A 16,922-nucleotide genomic window follows, 5' to 3' on the forward strand; every position below is an offset into this window, starting at 1 on the left:
CAGGTTCTGAAGCTGAGCAGCTTGGCCAGTCTGGATGACAATTAAGTTCCATTGCTTTGTTGTCACTCCATGTGCCTAGCAGATACACCAAATGCAGAAACTGGAGAGAAATGGTACTGCCTGCCTCAAACACCTGCTGGATGTTTCCAAGTCTGTCCCAAGAGTGAAGTGCCACCAAGGCACAACTCCAGCTCCTAGCAGGGCCCTCACTGCCTGGATTGCTCAAAAGGTCTAGGACTATAAAAACAAAGGAAGAAAGAGCTCTGATCTCTGTGTTGAATCAGTCTTGCTGACATTCCTTTATTCCAAACCAAGCACAACATGAAACCAGAATATTTACATGTACAAAGTTTTATCAGTTTTGTGACCGCACCAGAGAAAATCCCAGATGACTGATTGAGCCTGAGGGCTGGATGTTCAAAGGGAGGATCCCCTGTACACATCATGCAACTGATGCTACATGGAGCAAGTGGGTCACACTGATCACACAACAGGCTCAAATAGGAAACCCCAGTCACCCAGGAGTCTTGGAAGTGATCATGGACTGGCCAGAAGGCAAAGATTTTGGAATATCACCAGAGGAGGAGGTGATGCATGCTGAAGAGGCCCCACTGGATAATATACTACCAGAAAATGAGAAGCAATATGCCCTGTTCACTGATGGGTCCTGTCGCCTTGTGGGAAACCACTGGAGGTGAAAAGCTGCTGTATGGAGTCTTATACAACAAGTCGCAGAAACTGCTGAAGGAGAAGGTGAATCAAGTCATTTTGCAGAGGTGAAAGCCATCCAGCTGGCTTTAGATATTGCTGAACAAGAAAACTGGCCAGTACTTTATCTCTATACTGACTCATGGATGGTGGCAAATGCCCTGTGGGGGTGGTTACAGCAATGGAAGTAGAACAACTGGCAGCACAGAGGCAAACCCATCTGGGCTGCTGCATTGTGGCAAGATATTGCTGCCTGGGTAGAGAACCTGGCTGTAAAAGTACATCACGTAGATGCTCACATACCCAAGAGTGGGGCCAATGAAGAACTTCAAAACAACAAGCGGCTGGATCAGGCTCCTGACAGCGGAGTGACTCAGGTGGATCTGAACTGGCAACATAAGGGTGAATTATTTCTAGCTCAGTGGGTCCATGACACCTCAGGCCATCAAGGAATACATGCAACATATAGATGGGCTCGTGATCGAGGGGTGGACTTGACCATGGACACTATTGCACAGGTTATCCATGAATGCGAAACATGCGCTGCAATCAAGCGAGCCAAGCAGTTCAAGACTTTCTGGTGTGGAGGACGATGGCTGAAATACAAATATGGGGAGGCCTGGGAGATTGATTATGTCATACTCCCACGAACCCAACAAGGCAAGTGTTACGTGCTTACAATGGTGGAAGCAACCACCGGATAGCTGGAAACATGTCCTGTGCCCCATGCCACTGCCCAGAACACTATCCTGGGCCTTGAAAAGCAAGTTTTATGGTGACATGGCACCCCAGAAAGAATTGAGTCAGACAACGGGACTCATTTCTGAAACAACCTCATAGACACCTGAGCCAAAGAGCATGGCATTGAGTGGGTATATCACATCCTCTATCATGCACCAGCCTCCGGGAAAATTGAACGATACAATGGACTGTTAAAGACTACACTGAGAGCAATGGGTGCCGGGACACAAACATTGGGATAGGCATTTAGCAAAAGCCACCTGGTTAGTCAACACTAGGGGATCAGCCAGTCGAGCTGGTCCTGCCCAATCAAAACATTTATGTACTGTAGAAGGGGATAAAGTCCTTGTAGTACACATAAAATATGCTGGGGAAGACAGTCTGGGTTATTCCTGCCTTGGTCAAAGGCAAACCCATCCATGGGATTGCTTTTGCTCAAGGACCTTGGGCGCACTTGGTGGGTGATACAGGAGGATGGGAAAGTCCAATGCGTACCTCAAGGGGATTTGATTTTGAGTGAGAATAGCAAATGATTTGAATTGTATGATGTTAATTGCTATATAATACTGTATGTAATCACTTCTATGGTGGCTATATGCCATATCAACATTATTACAGGAAGAATCACCTAGATTAATGAAGAATGAACTTTGATGAAATGGAGCAAAGTGCAGCGATGCTAGAACTGGACAAGTGCAGAGATAATGGAACCAGAACTGGCTTCAGCATGCAACAATCCAACACCACACACTATTTCTCCTGCCCTGAAGGGCTGTTATGACAGATGGAGACCAAAGTCACGGACTAAATGGACTCAACGAACATTTTATAGGGATGGCCCACAGACTAAGGGAATGATATCTGTGGGTATATATAACAAAAGACAAGAAAGCTGGTGGTGATTAATTGGGATGTATTGGAAAGTGTGGGACCTGGGCATGACATAGATCGTATAGAATAAGGGAAGGATACTGTCCTGGTTTTGGCTGCGATAGAGTTAATTTTCTTCCTAGTAGCTGGTATAGTGCTGTGTTTTGGATTTAGTATGAGAATAATGTTGAGAACACACTGATGTTTTAGTTGTTGCTAAGTTTTGCTTACACCAGTCAAGGACTTTCAGCTTCTCATGCCCTGCCAGTGAGAAGCTGGGAGGGGGCACAGCTGACCCAGACTGGCCAAAAGGCTTTTCCATACTATATGACATCATGCTCAGTAAATAAACTGGGGGGAGTTGGCCGGGGGGTGGCAACCACTGCTTGGGAGCTGGCTGAGCATCAGTGGGCGGGTGGTGAGCAATTGAATTGTGCATCACTTACTTTGTATATTCTTTTATCATTATGATTATGATTATTATTATTATTATCATCATCATCATTATCATTATTTTCCCTTCCTTTTCTGTCCTATTAAACTGTCTTTATCTCAACCCAGGAATTTTACTTTTTTTTCCCCCCAATTCTCTCCCCCATCCCACTGGGAGGGGCAGGGAGTGAGCAAACAGCTGTGTGGTGTTTAGCTGCCTGCCGGGTTAAACCACAAGACCCAACACCGGCACCAGGTAGCCTGTCCTAATGGCCACTGCTGTGACCACTGCAGTTTGCATCAAAACCTGCTAGCGGCCAGCTGAATTAAGCTCCTCTCTAAGCTCACGGAGGAACCTGTCTGCTCTGTGCCACCAGAGATAGTCACACTTGGCAGGTGTTGCTGGAAAACCAGTTAGATCAGCCATCAAAATCGCTCTTTCATGTAAATCTAATTTCTGCAGCTCTTCTGATTTAACCTTCAGTGTTTGCTGAGACCTCTTACTGATTGCTCTGACCACCAGAGAAGATGTGAATGGGTGAAATAAAAATACTTCAGGCCCACAGTACACATCTGCTAGCACTGAAGCAACAGACATGGAAGCTGACATTGCTAACAGATCCTTTACAAGATCTAACTATCTTTGTAGAAAAAGAACCCTCCACTTTTCATTACTGAATGGAATACATCTCAAAAAGCTGCATATTTTCTTCTTCACCATTTGAAAGGCAGATGCTATTATTGCAGCCATCTGCATTAGAAGTTCTTGAAAAGCCCAACATTGTCTACCTTAGAGGGAGCTTGCAAAAAAAGCAAAAATTAAGATCAAAATGTCAATGGCATTTAATTTAAATCCAAAATCAGGCCTGTAGGCTCAGATCAGGACTCAAAGCTTTGTCTTAATCTAATTTTATCCAAACAATTCAGTGATAATAAACATTTATAAAATCCACATCAAGGAAACCAGAGGGGTTCCCAAGACCTGTAATGAGAGCTGGCATCACTGACTCTGCATATTAGCAAACCCAAGCACTCACTGAATAAGTGGCTCCAGAGAGCACTTGACAAAGACAGAGCTCCCTTCGTACCCTAAAAGACTCTGAAACATTTTGCTGAGTTGTGATAAAAGCTTCAAACATTTACCTGTTTGAATCCCCTGTTTTGGGATGTGTAAAGGAATCAGCACCACTGCAGATAGCCTCTGCCTTTCCTACGGTGGTATGCATGTTCTCATTGCTCATTTAAATACATGGTAAGTTTTGAGTTTTAGTAAAAGAACTAGTCTAACAGCTCTTAAGAACAAAGCTCTTTATTTATTCATGAAGCAAATAAAAGCATGGGAAAGTGTAGCACAACCTTCCCTCAGAGGACTCCCTACAACTACACACCCTACAGAAGGCTCAAAGAGCAAGAAAACAAAAATGACAATGCCCAATAAAAGCAATAGATAGCAGCAAGAAACAATTAGAAGGTGGCTGCTTTGGACACACAGATGACACCTTGTCCCATGTCCCACCAGATAAGAACGATAGACTGCCCTTGCTAAGGTGAACAGCATAAGGTAACCTGGGAGAGCGACAGGACTGTTTCCAAAGACACCATACCTGAAGGATGACCCAGTGACCCTCCTTTGCAGCCAGATCTAGAGCTTGTTCAGCAACTACCTCTTGACCTTGTCCAAGGGAGACATTGTGGAAATTCCTGTTGTTAAATGTATAACCAAGTTTCTTCCCTAAAAGAAAAAAAAGAGTGATGTTCAGCACTTTTACCTGGAACGGCACACAGCACAGCTGAGCTCACACAGCAGCAGCAAGGCAGAGTTCAGTCTTATCAAAAACCCTCACTGAAGAGCTATTGCACTTCTTATAATAGTTATCTTGTCTCTCACACACTCCTTGCCAAAGCACTGAAAACAGCAGTGCCTTCTTCCAAACTACTTTTAATTACAGAGAGGCATCAACACAAAGGTACATTATTACAAAGTGGCTCTTGTTTAAAGAACATTATTCCCCTGCAACCTTGTGTAAAAACATATTTTGCAGTGATAGGAAATTAAAATAATTTCCTGCTGATTAAATAGGCTTTGAACAAGACATCGTTCGGTGGGGAAATGCACCCTGCAATGCATGCTAGAACCAGCACTAAGGTTAGGAACTTCTTCAGTTTTGAGAAGGCAGCTGAAATGAAATCTGTGTGAGCTTCCTATTGCCTCAACCAAGGCCTCCTAAGTTTCTTGGATCTAGAGATCAGTCAGCCCTCTAGATTTCCCACGGATCATCACAGGCTTTGGCAGGTGTGGAGTTGCCTCTAGGTGCACCACAATGCATGTGGGAAGGCCCACAGTCAGGGGACTGCAGCAGAGCCCATGAGAAGGGGTGCTCCAGACCCCACTGCAGACCACCTCCTACAGTCCCTTCTACATCTCTCTCTGCACGGTGCTGGGTGGGAACCCCAAAACCCATGTCATTTACTATCCTGTTCTGGAGGAAGGATGGCAGCTATTTAGTGCTTCTTCATTTAGTCTGTGATAATCCCTTGGACTCCCCTGATTTCTCTGTAGCATCCCAGTGCCCCAGAATCTTTGAGTGATCATGGCTAAAGGTCTCCGGTTTAGTTGTCTGAATCTGTCTCTCATCCAAAGATGGAGGACACCAGTCACTCCTCATCTCACAGGAGAAGCAACTGCCTGGGGCAAGCTATCTTTGCTGTGTGCTCCTCAGAAGATGAGCACCAATTTGTGCTGCCAGAGGGAAGCAGCCCAACAAACATCCACACAGGCTCCACGCATCATAGTAGGATGCATTCGGCTCAGCCAGGGAGTCAGTACACATGTCCCCACGTGCTGATCCCTTGGAATTGCCTACACTTATCTCTGCATGCAGATTTGCCTTATGCAGATGGTTCACCCTTAATTCCTGATTTCTGCTAAAAGCAGACAAGTTTTATAGTAAAACAAGGAAAAGATTTGTCTTGCAAGACTTAGGATTCAGCTCTTGGTACAAGATTGGAAACAGATGGCCATGAGTAAAACAAACATCCAAACTCTTCCATTTGCTCAAGCTCTCTGCTTAGCCTTACTACAGCAGCCCCATGGGGTATAGCTCTCCCCATATTTGAGAGTTTCCAGTTTTCTTTTTCACCATCTCTGGTGGCTTCCAACTTTGAGAGCTGCTAATCTCCTCCTCTGCCTTCAAGACCCACCCTCTCAAGGAGGGATGAGGCAAATTCACAGAAGGCAGGGCACTACCCCAAACCAGGTGATTAATAATAAAACTAATATCGGTTGTTATTTCCACTTCACAGATAGGAACAGGACTGCAGAGGGATACACAGTGAGTCTGCACTGGCTGCCTCACCAAAGATGATGCCAGCCTTCCTCCTTCCTTGCTGGCTTGGAGAGGAGAGGGGACAGTGCAGGTAGGCTGCCCCAGGGAGATGGGGGAGCTTTCCGAGCCCAACAGTGTTTGCTGCAGGGACCTCCCCAAGTTGCCAAGGAAAGGTCCCATGACTGGGCAGCATCTGGAAGAAGCTATCTTCCATTCACAAGAATTATCTAGCCAGATTTGCACTTTAATAAAACCTAATGAAGGGCAGAGAAAATGTCGAATAATGAATCCAATCCAAACCCCAGCGAGGCAGGCTTTAAGGCCAGTGCAGCTGCACTGAAGCAATGGTTTTATTTCATTAGACTTTTTTCACTTTTACTTGCTGTAGGTTTTCTGGCTGACTAACCCCAGGTGTTCAACTACACTCATCTTTACAATTCCAATTAAACCATTCATGGTTGGATTTTAGTGCTTCATTTCCCATACAAGAAAATAACACAGGGAGAGACAAGATCACTGACGTGGCTCCAAAGGGAAGCCAGGCACAAGACAGGACCTTCCTCAGGGGGGTTCCCTTCAATTCACGATAATGAGACCTGGTATCAGGCCAGAAAGAGCACAAAACACGATGCAAAGCCCAGGAACTTCCCATGACTGTGAACTGTGATCTGGCCTGTGGCTCAGGCTGTGCTGGGCTTTAACATCTCTGGAAGCTGCTTGTGGGTAAAGATTGACTCAAGCACTATTTTGGGATGACCCAAAAGGTGCATCATAGCGAGCAAAAGAAATCCACAGGACAACTTTCTTCCACCACTTGCCTGGATGATGGCTTGGTTCAGCGTTACTGATTTCTCTGCTGGGGCTGCCAGCCTTGCTGATGTTTACTGGAGACCTGCCTGCTAAAAACCAGCCAGCAGCTCTACTATGGTAGTCTGATACACAATTCATACAGTTTAAATATACCATACTCCACACTGCCAGGAGCACTGGGGCTTGACCACAAGTCATGGTCTTGGAGATATGTGTAGCGCATTGATGGAGAAGGAGAAAAGACATCTGATGAGCAGCCCTAAAGCAGTACCTAAAGGCATCTGATCCCTTTGCTCCAGAGGGATGGAGCCCCTCCACTGTAACAGTCTCAAAAAAAGTGACCACAGCTACCTCTGTTCAACAGTCAGAAGTGACTCCATTTCCAGACCTACCGTAATTGCCACATTCAAGCTGAAAATGGTAATTCTTCCATGGTGGAGCTGAGACCCAGCACAAATTCTGCATACTGGCACCTTTAGAGCACAGGCACTGACTACAGCAGTCGGTGCACAATGGAAATCACTGCCTTCTCAAATAAGGTACCTTAGAGAAGCCCCTCTGGCTTTGAAGCCAGCCGACAGCACTATGTCTGACCATCCACACCAAAATCAACTCAGGAAGGGTGAGATTAAAAACTGGGAACTCTGCCACTGAACAGCAGACCGTTATAGGGAGCTGTTGCTTATTTTTAGCTATCTGACAGCATATTAGATATCTCTGACGTAAATTATAGGTTGTGTACAAGACTAACTCAGAAATTGTTGCAGTGTGAACTACACTGGGAATCCAGGCAATGTAAGAAAGAGACAAGTTTAATTTAAACTTTAGATGAAAATCCAAAAACCCTTAAGAAAAAAAGAGAAAAAACAAAAAAACCCCAAAAAACCAAACACATCCTCTCACAATTATCTATTTTTAACAGATTACTCCATTATCTACAAAGAGATGAGAAAAAAAAAAAAAAAACAGAACAAGAATGTCATGCCAAGATAATTATGCAGAAGATAAAAAGCAATGCTGCGGTATGCCTAAAGACAGGATTTATTTACCTTGTTTCTCCACATCCTTCAGTGGGTCTACTCCTGGGGACAGGATAAAAAACATTGGGGTTGCAGGTCCCGATTCCTCAAAGGTTGTTGCAAAATCCAGGGATCTCCCTACCACATATTTACTGCCAAGCTTTTCTTCTACAAAATCTCTGCCAGAAAGAAAAAAGTTTTGCCAGTCTAGTATTGTTCAGAAAAGACAGATTCCCCTGCAAATAATCAATTAATTAGTTTTGATTTTACTCATTCAAACAAATTAGAAACTAAATGAAAAAAATGGGCATGAAATAATTTTAGAGAGGATCTGCAGGCTGGGCTTCTGGAGTTATCACTCAGTAGCAATGTTTGGCACTTTTTACAGGGGTAAAATGACACATGGTACACCAATATCTGACAAATGAAAGGAATTGAGAAGGGAAAATAGTGGGACCTGCCAGCGCAACACTGTATTCAGAAGTTCAATACAAGTACTGGCTTGATTCTGACAAAGGTATCTCAGGAGAGAAGAAATAGTTAAGTTAATGTATTGAAAACTGCCATGTACTTTGTAATCCATACAGCCTTTGAGAGGAAAGAGCATTCCTTTAGATTTATCACCAAAAGTCACAAAAAGTCCAGATGATTTACAAAATTACTTTGTTCTGGAAAGATAAAAGGGAAGAGCTCTAAGAATATCTAGCGCGTATAGCTTAGCCTCTGCATGAGAGTTACAAGGAAAAATACAACTGAGTGAACAGGAAAAAATTCAGCTCCACAGCAGCTGCATGAACAGAATACAGTGCATGGAGAAAGTCCAGGGTGAATTTCCCCAGGGTGAGCTTCCAAAATCACTGCTTTAGAAAAAGAGGATACAGTGAACATTGCTTCAAAGGTAGGAATGTTATTTTCAAACCCCAGGAATGAGCAGTTACTCTTCTAGTGCAGGTGCATGACTTGGGCCTTTTGAAAACCTCAGTACCACGGGGAAGAAAAACATTGGCCAGTTTTCACCTGGTAGATGATACCAGAATAAGGCAGCCAAATTCTTTCTAAGAGAGCTGAGAGTCTCCTTCAAGGACTAGTGAAAGGCAGCTGGAATAGAAATGCCTAAGGGATTCAAAAGAAAAAGTTTCCACTTTGTTTGGTAGCTCTTTCAAGTAGATTTTTCTGTTCTGGGATAACATTTGCCAAAATGCTGCTGGAAAGCTTCAGTCCACAAAATTTAAAAAAGTCCATCAGATACGAGGTCACAACATTCTTTTTTTTTACATTAAGTCTTTACATTAAGGCTTTACATTAAGTCTCAGCTCTATGAAACGATGCCTTGGAGATTCAGAAACATAACTAATGTGACTTGGAGACTTTGAAATGGACCACAAGTGCAGGAAAGGAAGGCCTGCCCTCAGAGACAGGACTGGAAGAGTGCCTACCCTTGGTGTCTTTCAAACAAGGTATTCATAGGGGTGGTTCACACTATAAGCAGTAGGCTTTGAGAAACAGAACAAAGAGCAAAAATACCCTGCAAGACAAATGACTGGCTTACAGCTTTTCTAGGTTTTATGAAGCCCAGCTGCCTAAGATCCTTTATCTGAAGGATATGGCACTTAAGTGCCATAACCATGGCTGGAGGTGCCAGCTACCAGAGTCCTTAGTCCTTCCGCATTGTTCTAAAGGTCTATCCCTCAAGGCAAAAGTACCAGTGCTTTTGGAAGGACTTCATCATGCTAGTAGCTGCTGGATTGATCTGACCTCATCGTGGATGTGGAAGCATGGGAGCACAGGGTGTTGCAAGGAGCTCCTTGCTGATGTTCTTCAAGAAGATTGAAGGATAAAATGGGTATTTACACTGGAAAATGCCTCTTGAGGAAATTATGGTTCTTGGTGATGGACAATAGAGCACTGCCCCAACCTAAGCTCTAAGGAGTGGTTTCTCCTGATGGCTCCTTAGGCCTAGGGAATAAAACAGGCTGTGCAAATATCCCCAGGGATCTGCTATGAAGAGTGGTTGAAAAACCTAACTTCCAAGACAGGGAAATGCAAGAAGCCTGTAGAGGGGTGGATCATTTTAGATACCAAAGAGCTTCCTAGAACATCTTCATGGAGCTGGCACATATGACATGGGACATAAAGGGTCTTGCACCTTTCTGAACAGCAGCTGGAAATGACGTAGGGATATTCTAGGGCATCTAAAATACCCCCAGTCACCTGTGTTTAGGCTACCAAGTTACTCCGTGACTCCTAAAATGCACTCAAGTACTTGTCCAGACTCTTAGAGAGACAGGAAGGTTAGCACTAGTAGTGATGTCCACTGATCATCAGTAAGGTATTTAATGTCAGCAGATTTATCTGCTATACAGAAGGAAGAGATCTGCAAATTGAGAACTGCAAAACAACTTGTGAGATCCAATAACATTGTAGGTATCTAAAACTCAATGAATTCGTTAACATGTACATGATGTTGAAACACCGCTGGCTAAAGTAGGGATGTTGAGGCTGAAGTCCTCGTGGTCAGAGTATGTAGCTCCCCAGTGCTTTTTGAAGGGTCACAGACACAACACAGCTTTGACAGCGCTCAGGAAAACAAGACACTGGATGACCATTAGCCTTCTGCGTGGTGACTATCAGAAATGCTAACTATTAAGCTCAATCCAAAGACCGCTTTTCCTTCTTACATCAGAGTACTAGACTGCACTGACTGACATGAGAAGGACAGATGAACAGATTCGTGTATTTTCCAGAGAGGTGGATCTCTTAGGAACAGCAAATTTCTTCACTAAGGGAACAGTATCTGTCTTAGCCAGACTGCTGCCTGAAGAAAGGTTTGAGGGGTGTGATACTATCAAGGAGGAACCAGGAAGTCAAACACATTTTCACTGTTATTGTTACCACTAATAATTTCACATTTGCTTTTGGGGCATGAGATTTCCCTAAACAAAAGCTCTTCTTAAACCTTTTGGGCCTAGTGTCTGACTATCCTGTACTTCAAGAAGAATTTTAGTCACAAGTATCTACAAACAAAGTCTTGGAGAAGGCACTGTGAACTGTTACTGTTTGCACATGTTTACATTCTAACCTACTTAGATAAGAAACAAAACAAAAAAGCATATAAATACTGCTGTGCAAATGGAAAAGCTTGACATGCCCAGACCCTAAAAATATCCAGTCAAGCTTTTGAACTTGGACTCCCTTACTTTTTCATAAAAGACAAATATGAAAGGTGTTGAAACTTTATGTTCTAGTTATTTTTGAGCTGCGTGAGTACTGCCATTTTGATTGAAAGAAATGAATTAAATTTGCTTAAATGAAATATGCACTTAAAAGTTCAGAAAGACAAGAGCTTATTTTACTCAAACTAAACAACAACAGGAAACCCAATCTTTTCAGCTGAGAGAACACATGGAGAATCCACCCCTAAAAGAGTAAGAAATTAAAAAGAAGATGGCTTAGAATAGTATGATTGTGATAAATTATAATATTTAATTTAATAAAACATAATAACATTGACCATAGGGAGACTTCACTCAGTCTTTTCTGCATTTCTCTGTGAATTTTAAAACACAAACAGAAATCTAGTTCATACACTGAGTAATACAATCTGTTACATGCACGCACATGCCAGATGGTGGAGCAATATAAACTATTTGAGAGGCAGTAGCATGAGAGACATTGCAGAAATGTCAAATCATAGACTACTAGGACAGAGAAGGAAAAAACAAGTCCTAATGGAGTGAAAGACCTTTAGTTTCTCCTGGAACAAGCATATTGCTTTTGCATACCTTCATAAAGTTTAGACTCGCCTAGTTACCTTCACTACATAATTTACAACTGCAACTTTCAAAACTAGCATCACATAGATTTTGCATTTTACGGGGCGGGGAATCTCTAAGACTTTCCTTTACTTCTACACTTTATTCTTGTGCCTAAGGAACAGCCATACAAGATCTAGTAACTAAAATCGACCTTAATGAACTCTAGAAGTTGTATCAATCATTAAAAGACTCTAGCAGATGTATAACACCTGCATGATGATGCTCATTTCTGAGTTGGCATGTCTGCTCCTTACCCAGTGTTAGTTATACTGCTCCATCGCTATTGGTGGTATTGGGGTTAGATCTCCTTAAGCAAGAAATTCCAGTTAAATGAAATGTGTTGACTGTCTTGCAGAGTTCAGAGATGACTCATTCAGCAGACTCTTTTATAGGAAACCATTTTGCAGAACTCACATTCTATAATAAATAAATCTAAACGTATTCCTGAATTACTCCTGTTCCCTAGAAAACACAGACCTAAGGTTGCCTGCTAAGCAAGAGCATTTCAGAGATAGATAGCAAAGAAGTGCCCCTACCTGACAGCATAGGTCATGCGATCGGGTCGGATGGCTCTCATTATGCACAGGCGCTGCAGAGCTGACTTGTTCTTCCATTCCTGAGGGAACTTCTCCTTTTCAGGACACTCAGATTCAACAAATTTCTTCCACCGTTTTGCAGACCCTTCAATATCCCGATCCAGGTTTCTGAATTCCTCCATGGATGAGAGAGCCTGGAAAAATTCAAGGAAGATCTTCAGAAGAACAATCCTACATGACTCTGAACCGTTTTTCTAACATTACTGACTGCTCATGTCATGTAGACTCCCTCTACCAGGAGGGTCATAGCTGGAGCCTGGGAACCACAGCCAGAAATCCACCAGGATCAGACTTTGTCCATTCTCCTTTTCCCAACTCTGTTGCCAGCACATTGTCACAGGAACAAGAATCAACATGGCCCATTTGCAGGAAAGTATGACTGAGGGCTGTTTCATACTTGTGGAAGGTCTTTCCAACTGAAACATGTCTCAAGGCTGCCCACATAACATCAGCGCTAAAATCATGCTGCACCTAACCCAGCCTTCTCTGATGCTCTCACCCACATCACTGCAACTCATTTCCCCAGCCACTGAAGCCACACATGGCATCCAGGCCTTGTCCCCTGCAGTGCAGTTGCTGAGACACAGGAGTTTGGAAGTGACAACACAGAAAAGGATGAAAGAATTTGGCAATATCCACAATGCAGTTCTCCGTAACCCAAAGCAAGAAGAAATCTGCTCTCCTATTTTGAAACCAGTACTGAAAAATCTCAGGTGAGAAGCACTTGCTACTGTCATTTATCCCAGAAATGCCTGATTTCGATGGGAGATGGAAATTTTGAGCCCATGTCTGACAGGAGAGCACATTGCTGGCATTCCCATGAGCTGCAAGTCTGCAAACAGCCTCTTTACTCCTTCAATAGACACAAAGAGAACTGTGCAGCAAAAATCACAACTACTGATGGAAAAATGTGCTTTTGTATCCAGGGTGCTCAGTATCCAAAGCTAAACAGAGACTCAGGCATGCCATGCTCACCAAAACTGTTTTTTTAAGGGATTTCACAGTTGGAATATTAATTATCTTCATCTTTATACACATGCAGTTATTTTTCTCTCCCTGTTCCCCCATGCATATACCTCTCTATCTGCAGAGTCTGGTGCACACACTCTGTGAAACCACAGCAATGAGACTTCACCATGCAGTCTTGGTGACCATGGAGCCACAAATCTCCATAAACATAGCGCAAACTGTAAACTGTAAACGGGTGGGTGCTTTCTTTGTACCAGCATACATACCATATTATGCCACTGTAAAAATCAAATCACTCAGATTTATACTTCCAAATGCACATGAAGATTAACTTCTTGGTGCTACAAGTCTGTAGCAGAAACAGGTAGCTGAAGAATGCCCCAAAGAACAGCTGAGCAAGGCAGTAAATAAATGATAATTACAATCAAAATGTAGCTAGATTTTGTAGCTAGAAAGTGGCAACTATGAATGCTATGCAGAGAAGTAAAGAATCCAAATTATCTTCCATGCAAGTGGTGGCAAAAAGTATTGCACAGCTTGTAAGGTTCTTCTGGATTTCAAGAAAAAATCTCGCTGAAACAAACATCTTCAGAGCGTTTTGCATAATCTGAAGCTGTAAGCAGTTGAACATGAAGTGGAAAAGACAAGTGAAGTATAAAAGACAGTGAATGAGCTATTTTCTATAGAAACAGAAGGACACACTCAGAGCAAAGCAGAAGCTTCTTGATGGCCAGAGGTGTTCTGCAACATTAATGCTCCAGCTCACATCCCATACAGCTCCACTGTGGAAAGCAACTGAGAAAGCTCCTTGAAAAATGCTGATGTCACACCTTGTTCAGATCAACTGAAAAAATACACACTTGCCACAGGGCTTTGAAAGTCATGCAAATGCCCTGACAGAAGTGCTGAGAGATTGCCTTGGATATGATGCTGTTGCAAATGAGACAGAAGACACTGAAGGCCACTCTGCTCTAAAAACTGCAGGAAAGCCACACTTTCCCTCTGGAAAGGCTTCCCAATGAGAAAACAAGAGCAGTGTAAAACTTTGGTCTTTCTAATAGACTGAATTTAGTTAGAAGCCGTACTTCAACACAGAGTGTGAACAAAGGGAAGGAAGGCATCAGAAAAAGGGGCTGCTTATAAAAAATGAGTTCATGTTTTTAGCAGTGGGAATGCCTGTAGATGACAGAGAGAAAGAGGTTGTAAACGTGTTCCCAGTAGGTGCCATTGACCCAGGACATTTGTTGAATGTGCACTCACAGCATCACAGAAGCAATGACTGGAAGAAACTCTGGAGATGTCTAGTCCAGCCTCGTGCTCAGGCTAGCACTACAGCCAGCACTGGATCAGGTCAGCCATGGCTTTGTCTACCAAAATGCTGACCTCTAGAATGAAGCTCTCTCAGCGTCTCTGGGTGCCCTGTTGTAGAGCTACACTGTCCTTCTGGTAAAGAAGACGGGTTTTTTTAATATGTTCAGGCTGAACCTCCCTACCTGCAATTTGTCATGGTTGATCTTTATTGCATTCACTGCCAATAACAAGGAGAGTTTGGCTCTGTCATCTTGTGACTGGACAAATCCCTCCACGTTTCCTCACAGGTCACGTGCTCTAGGGCCAGAATTAGAGCTATCGGCAGAGAAGTACTTGTAGATACTACTATAAATGCTTCTGCAACAAATCAAGCCTTGCCGGCAGTCACAATTTCATCAATACCGCCACAAAAGGCACAGATAAGAGCAGAGTGCTTGCAATACCACTTGAGAGCTACAGCATGGACTGACTCAATTTCGTGCTGACCATCTCCCTCCCAAACTTGCAGGGATCCTGGGAATTTTGTGAAGAAGAGTGTGAGCAAAGCAGTGATTCAGCAGATGTTGTTTCCATGTATGGATTAGCACTAACATGGAGAAATGTCAGAAGTACTTGCTCCAAATTCAGTGCCATATGTCATTTTCTGTGGAAAACTAGAAACCAGAGCACAGAACATGAGAAACTGAAATTCACAGGAACAATGCCATATATTCTGATCTGTCAAAACCTTGTCCTTGCAGCAATAAATATATTTGATGCACCTTTCATAGCTGAACATAACACAACGGCAAAAGTTGAATTCAGTGGATTCATCAGTGCAAGTGCTTATATAAAACATCTTAACACTGTTGACTTTTGAAGTGATTTACTTAAAATACTACTTCAGAACTTTGGCTGCTGCTGCTTCGAGAAGTCTCTTGGTTGATGTTAACACGGGAGACTCTGAAAAATTGCTTTCTTCTTGCTAAATGACAGACATGTAATCAGAGATGATAGTCTCTCTCTCCCTGAACAACATGTTGCAGAATCAAGAAAGCGCTAATTGAAAGTATAAAGTCTGTATTATATAAATGAACACTAAAATTTTCATTAGTCAACAATTTTAATTGCATTTATTAGGAGTGATGGTATTAATAAGAGATGCTGTTATTTAAAAGCCAGTGCAGTGAAAGCTATCTCAATCAGTAATCTGTCGGTGAATATTAATTGCTTTTCAATACCTCTGCTGTGAAATTTTCCAAGAAACTTATACCAACAATAATATATCACTGTTTCCAAGTAGGAGGAGTAAAAGCAGGAACGGTACATTGGGACAGCAGATGGGTACAACACATCAACCTGTGTAGCATGGCTATTTTTGTCAACATAATGAAGAATACATTTGTCAATTAGAGTTGTCATGGAAATTGAGAGAGACAAAAAGCATTGATCAAAATAAAATATGATCAAAAGGGCTGGAGGACTCCAGTTCCTGTCTTTGCAACCCACACTATAATCATCTCTGATGGCTGGAAACAGGAGGGTTGTGAGTTTGTATCTCAAAATGAGCCTTTGACAGCAAAACAGGTCTGTTCACACCATGTCAAGGCAAGGATCATTGTTTTCTCAGAGAAAATGATTTTTCATTCACTGAATCACAGACAACTTGCTTTATCACTTTGATTTTCTTTGACAGTTCCTCGTCTAAGTCAGAACCAGCTTTAAACTGGAGCTGATATGTCAGCAGATCTGTGAATTTCACACATTCACAAATGCAAAGTACTCTCTTTTCCCCAGCTGTAGGAAATACAACATGTATCAGCTGTTGGCTTTGAGAAAGAAATCCTAGTTGCCATTGCAGAGCAACGGCTGGTGTGCTTACAAGGTGTCTTTAACACAAGGCCCTTCAGAAAGTCAACGAAGGGCCAGAAGGGAAAGTGGATCTTTGCAAAGAGACAATGTCTTGGGGAGAGAGGGAGAAGTCCCAGGCAGATGGGCACAACAAAGAGATGATGCACTCAGTTTCTCTTCACTGCTTGCTGCCTCCAGAAGATGGGCTGAGTCTTCAGTTAAAAGAAAACTTCAAAGGTCTGGTGTCATTGCTACTGCATGCAATTTATCTCCTAGTGCTAGATACAATACAACAAGCTTTGTAAATTTATTAGAGAAAACCTTGCTCTTATCACTAAAGGCAGTTATTCTAAGGATATTGTCTGGGCAAAATGGCCCCGAGTTTAGGCATCGTTTCATAAGTTTTTATAAAACCTGAAAAAAAAAATTTTTTTTTCTCCATGTTTTCTTCCCCTTAGCTCTAAAGGAAATTATTCTTAAAAAAAAAAAAAAAAA

The 16,922-nt window shown here is 42.6% G+C and overlaps 1 protein-coding gene across 1 annotated transcript in view; it reads right to left on the reverse strand.

Annotated features, from left to right (window-relative positions):
- DNAH9 (dynein axonemal heavy chain 9) overlaps nucleotides 1–16,922 on the reverse strand; it is a gene marked incomplete at both ends in the record, with an annotated part of 219,762 nt that overhangs the window by 39,206 nt on the left and 163,634 nt on the right. Inside the window, 3 exons of the mRNA XM_082326558.1 lie at nucleotides 4,356–4,483; nucleotides 7,937–8,085; nucleotides 12,258–12,451. Coding sequence (XP_082182684.1) covers nucleotides 4,356–4,483; nucleotides 7,937–8,085; nucleotides 12,258–12,451 — 471 coding nt within the window. The remainder of the gene's footprint in view (nucleotides 1–4,355; nucleotides 4,484–7,936; nucleotides 8,086–12,257; nucleotides 12,452–16,922) is intronic.

Source organism: Platalea leucorodia (assembly GCF_965183815.1).
Source record: "Platalea leucorodia genome assembly, chromosome: 14".
NCBI classification, from domain to species: Eukaryota; Metazoa; Chordata; class Aves; order Pelecaniformes; family Threskiornithidae; genus Platalea; species Platalea leucorodia.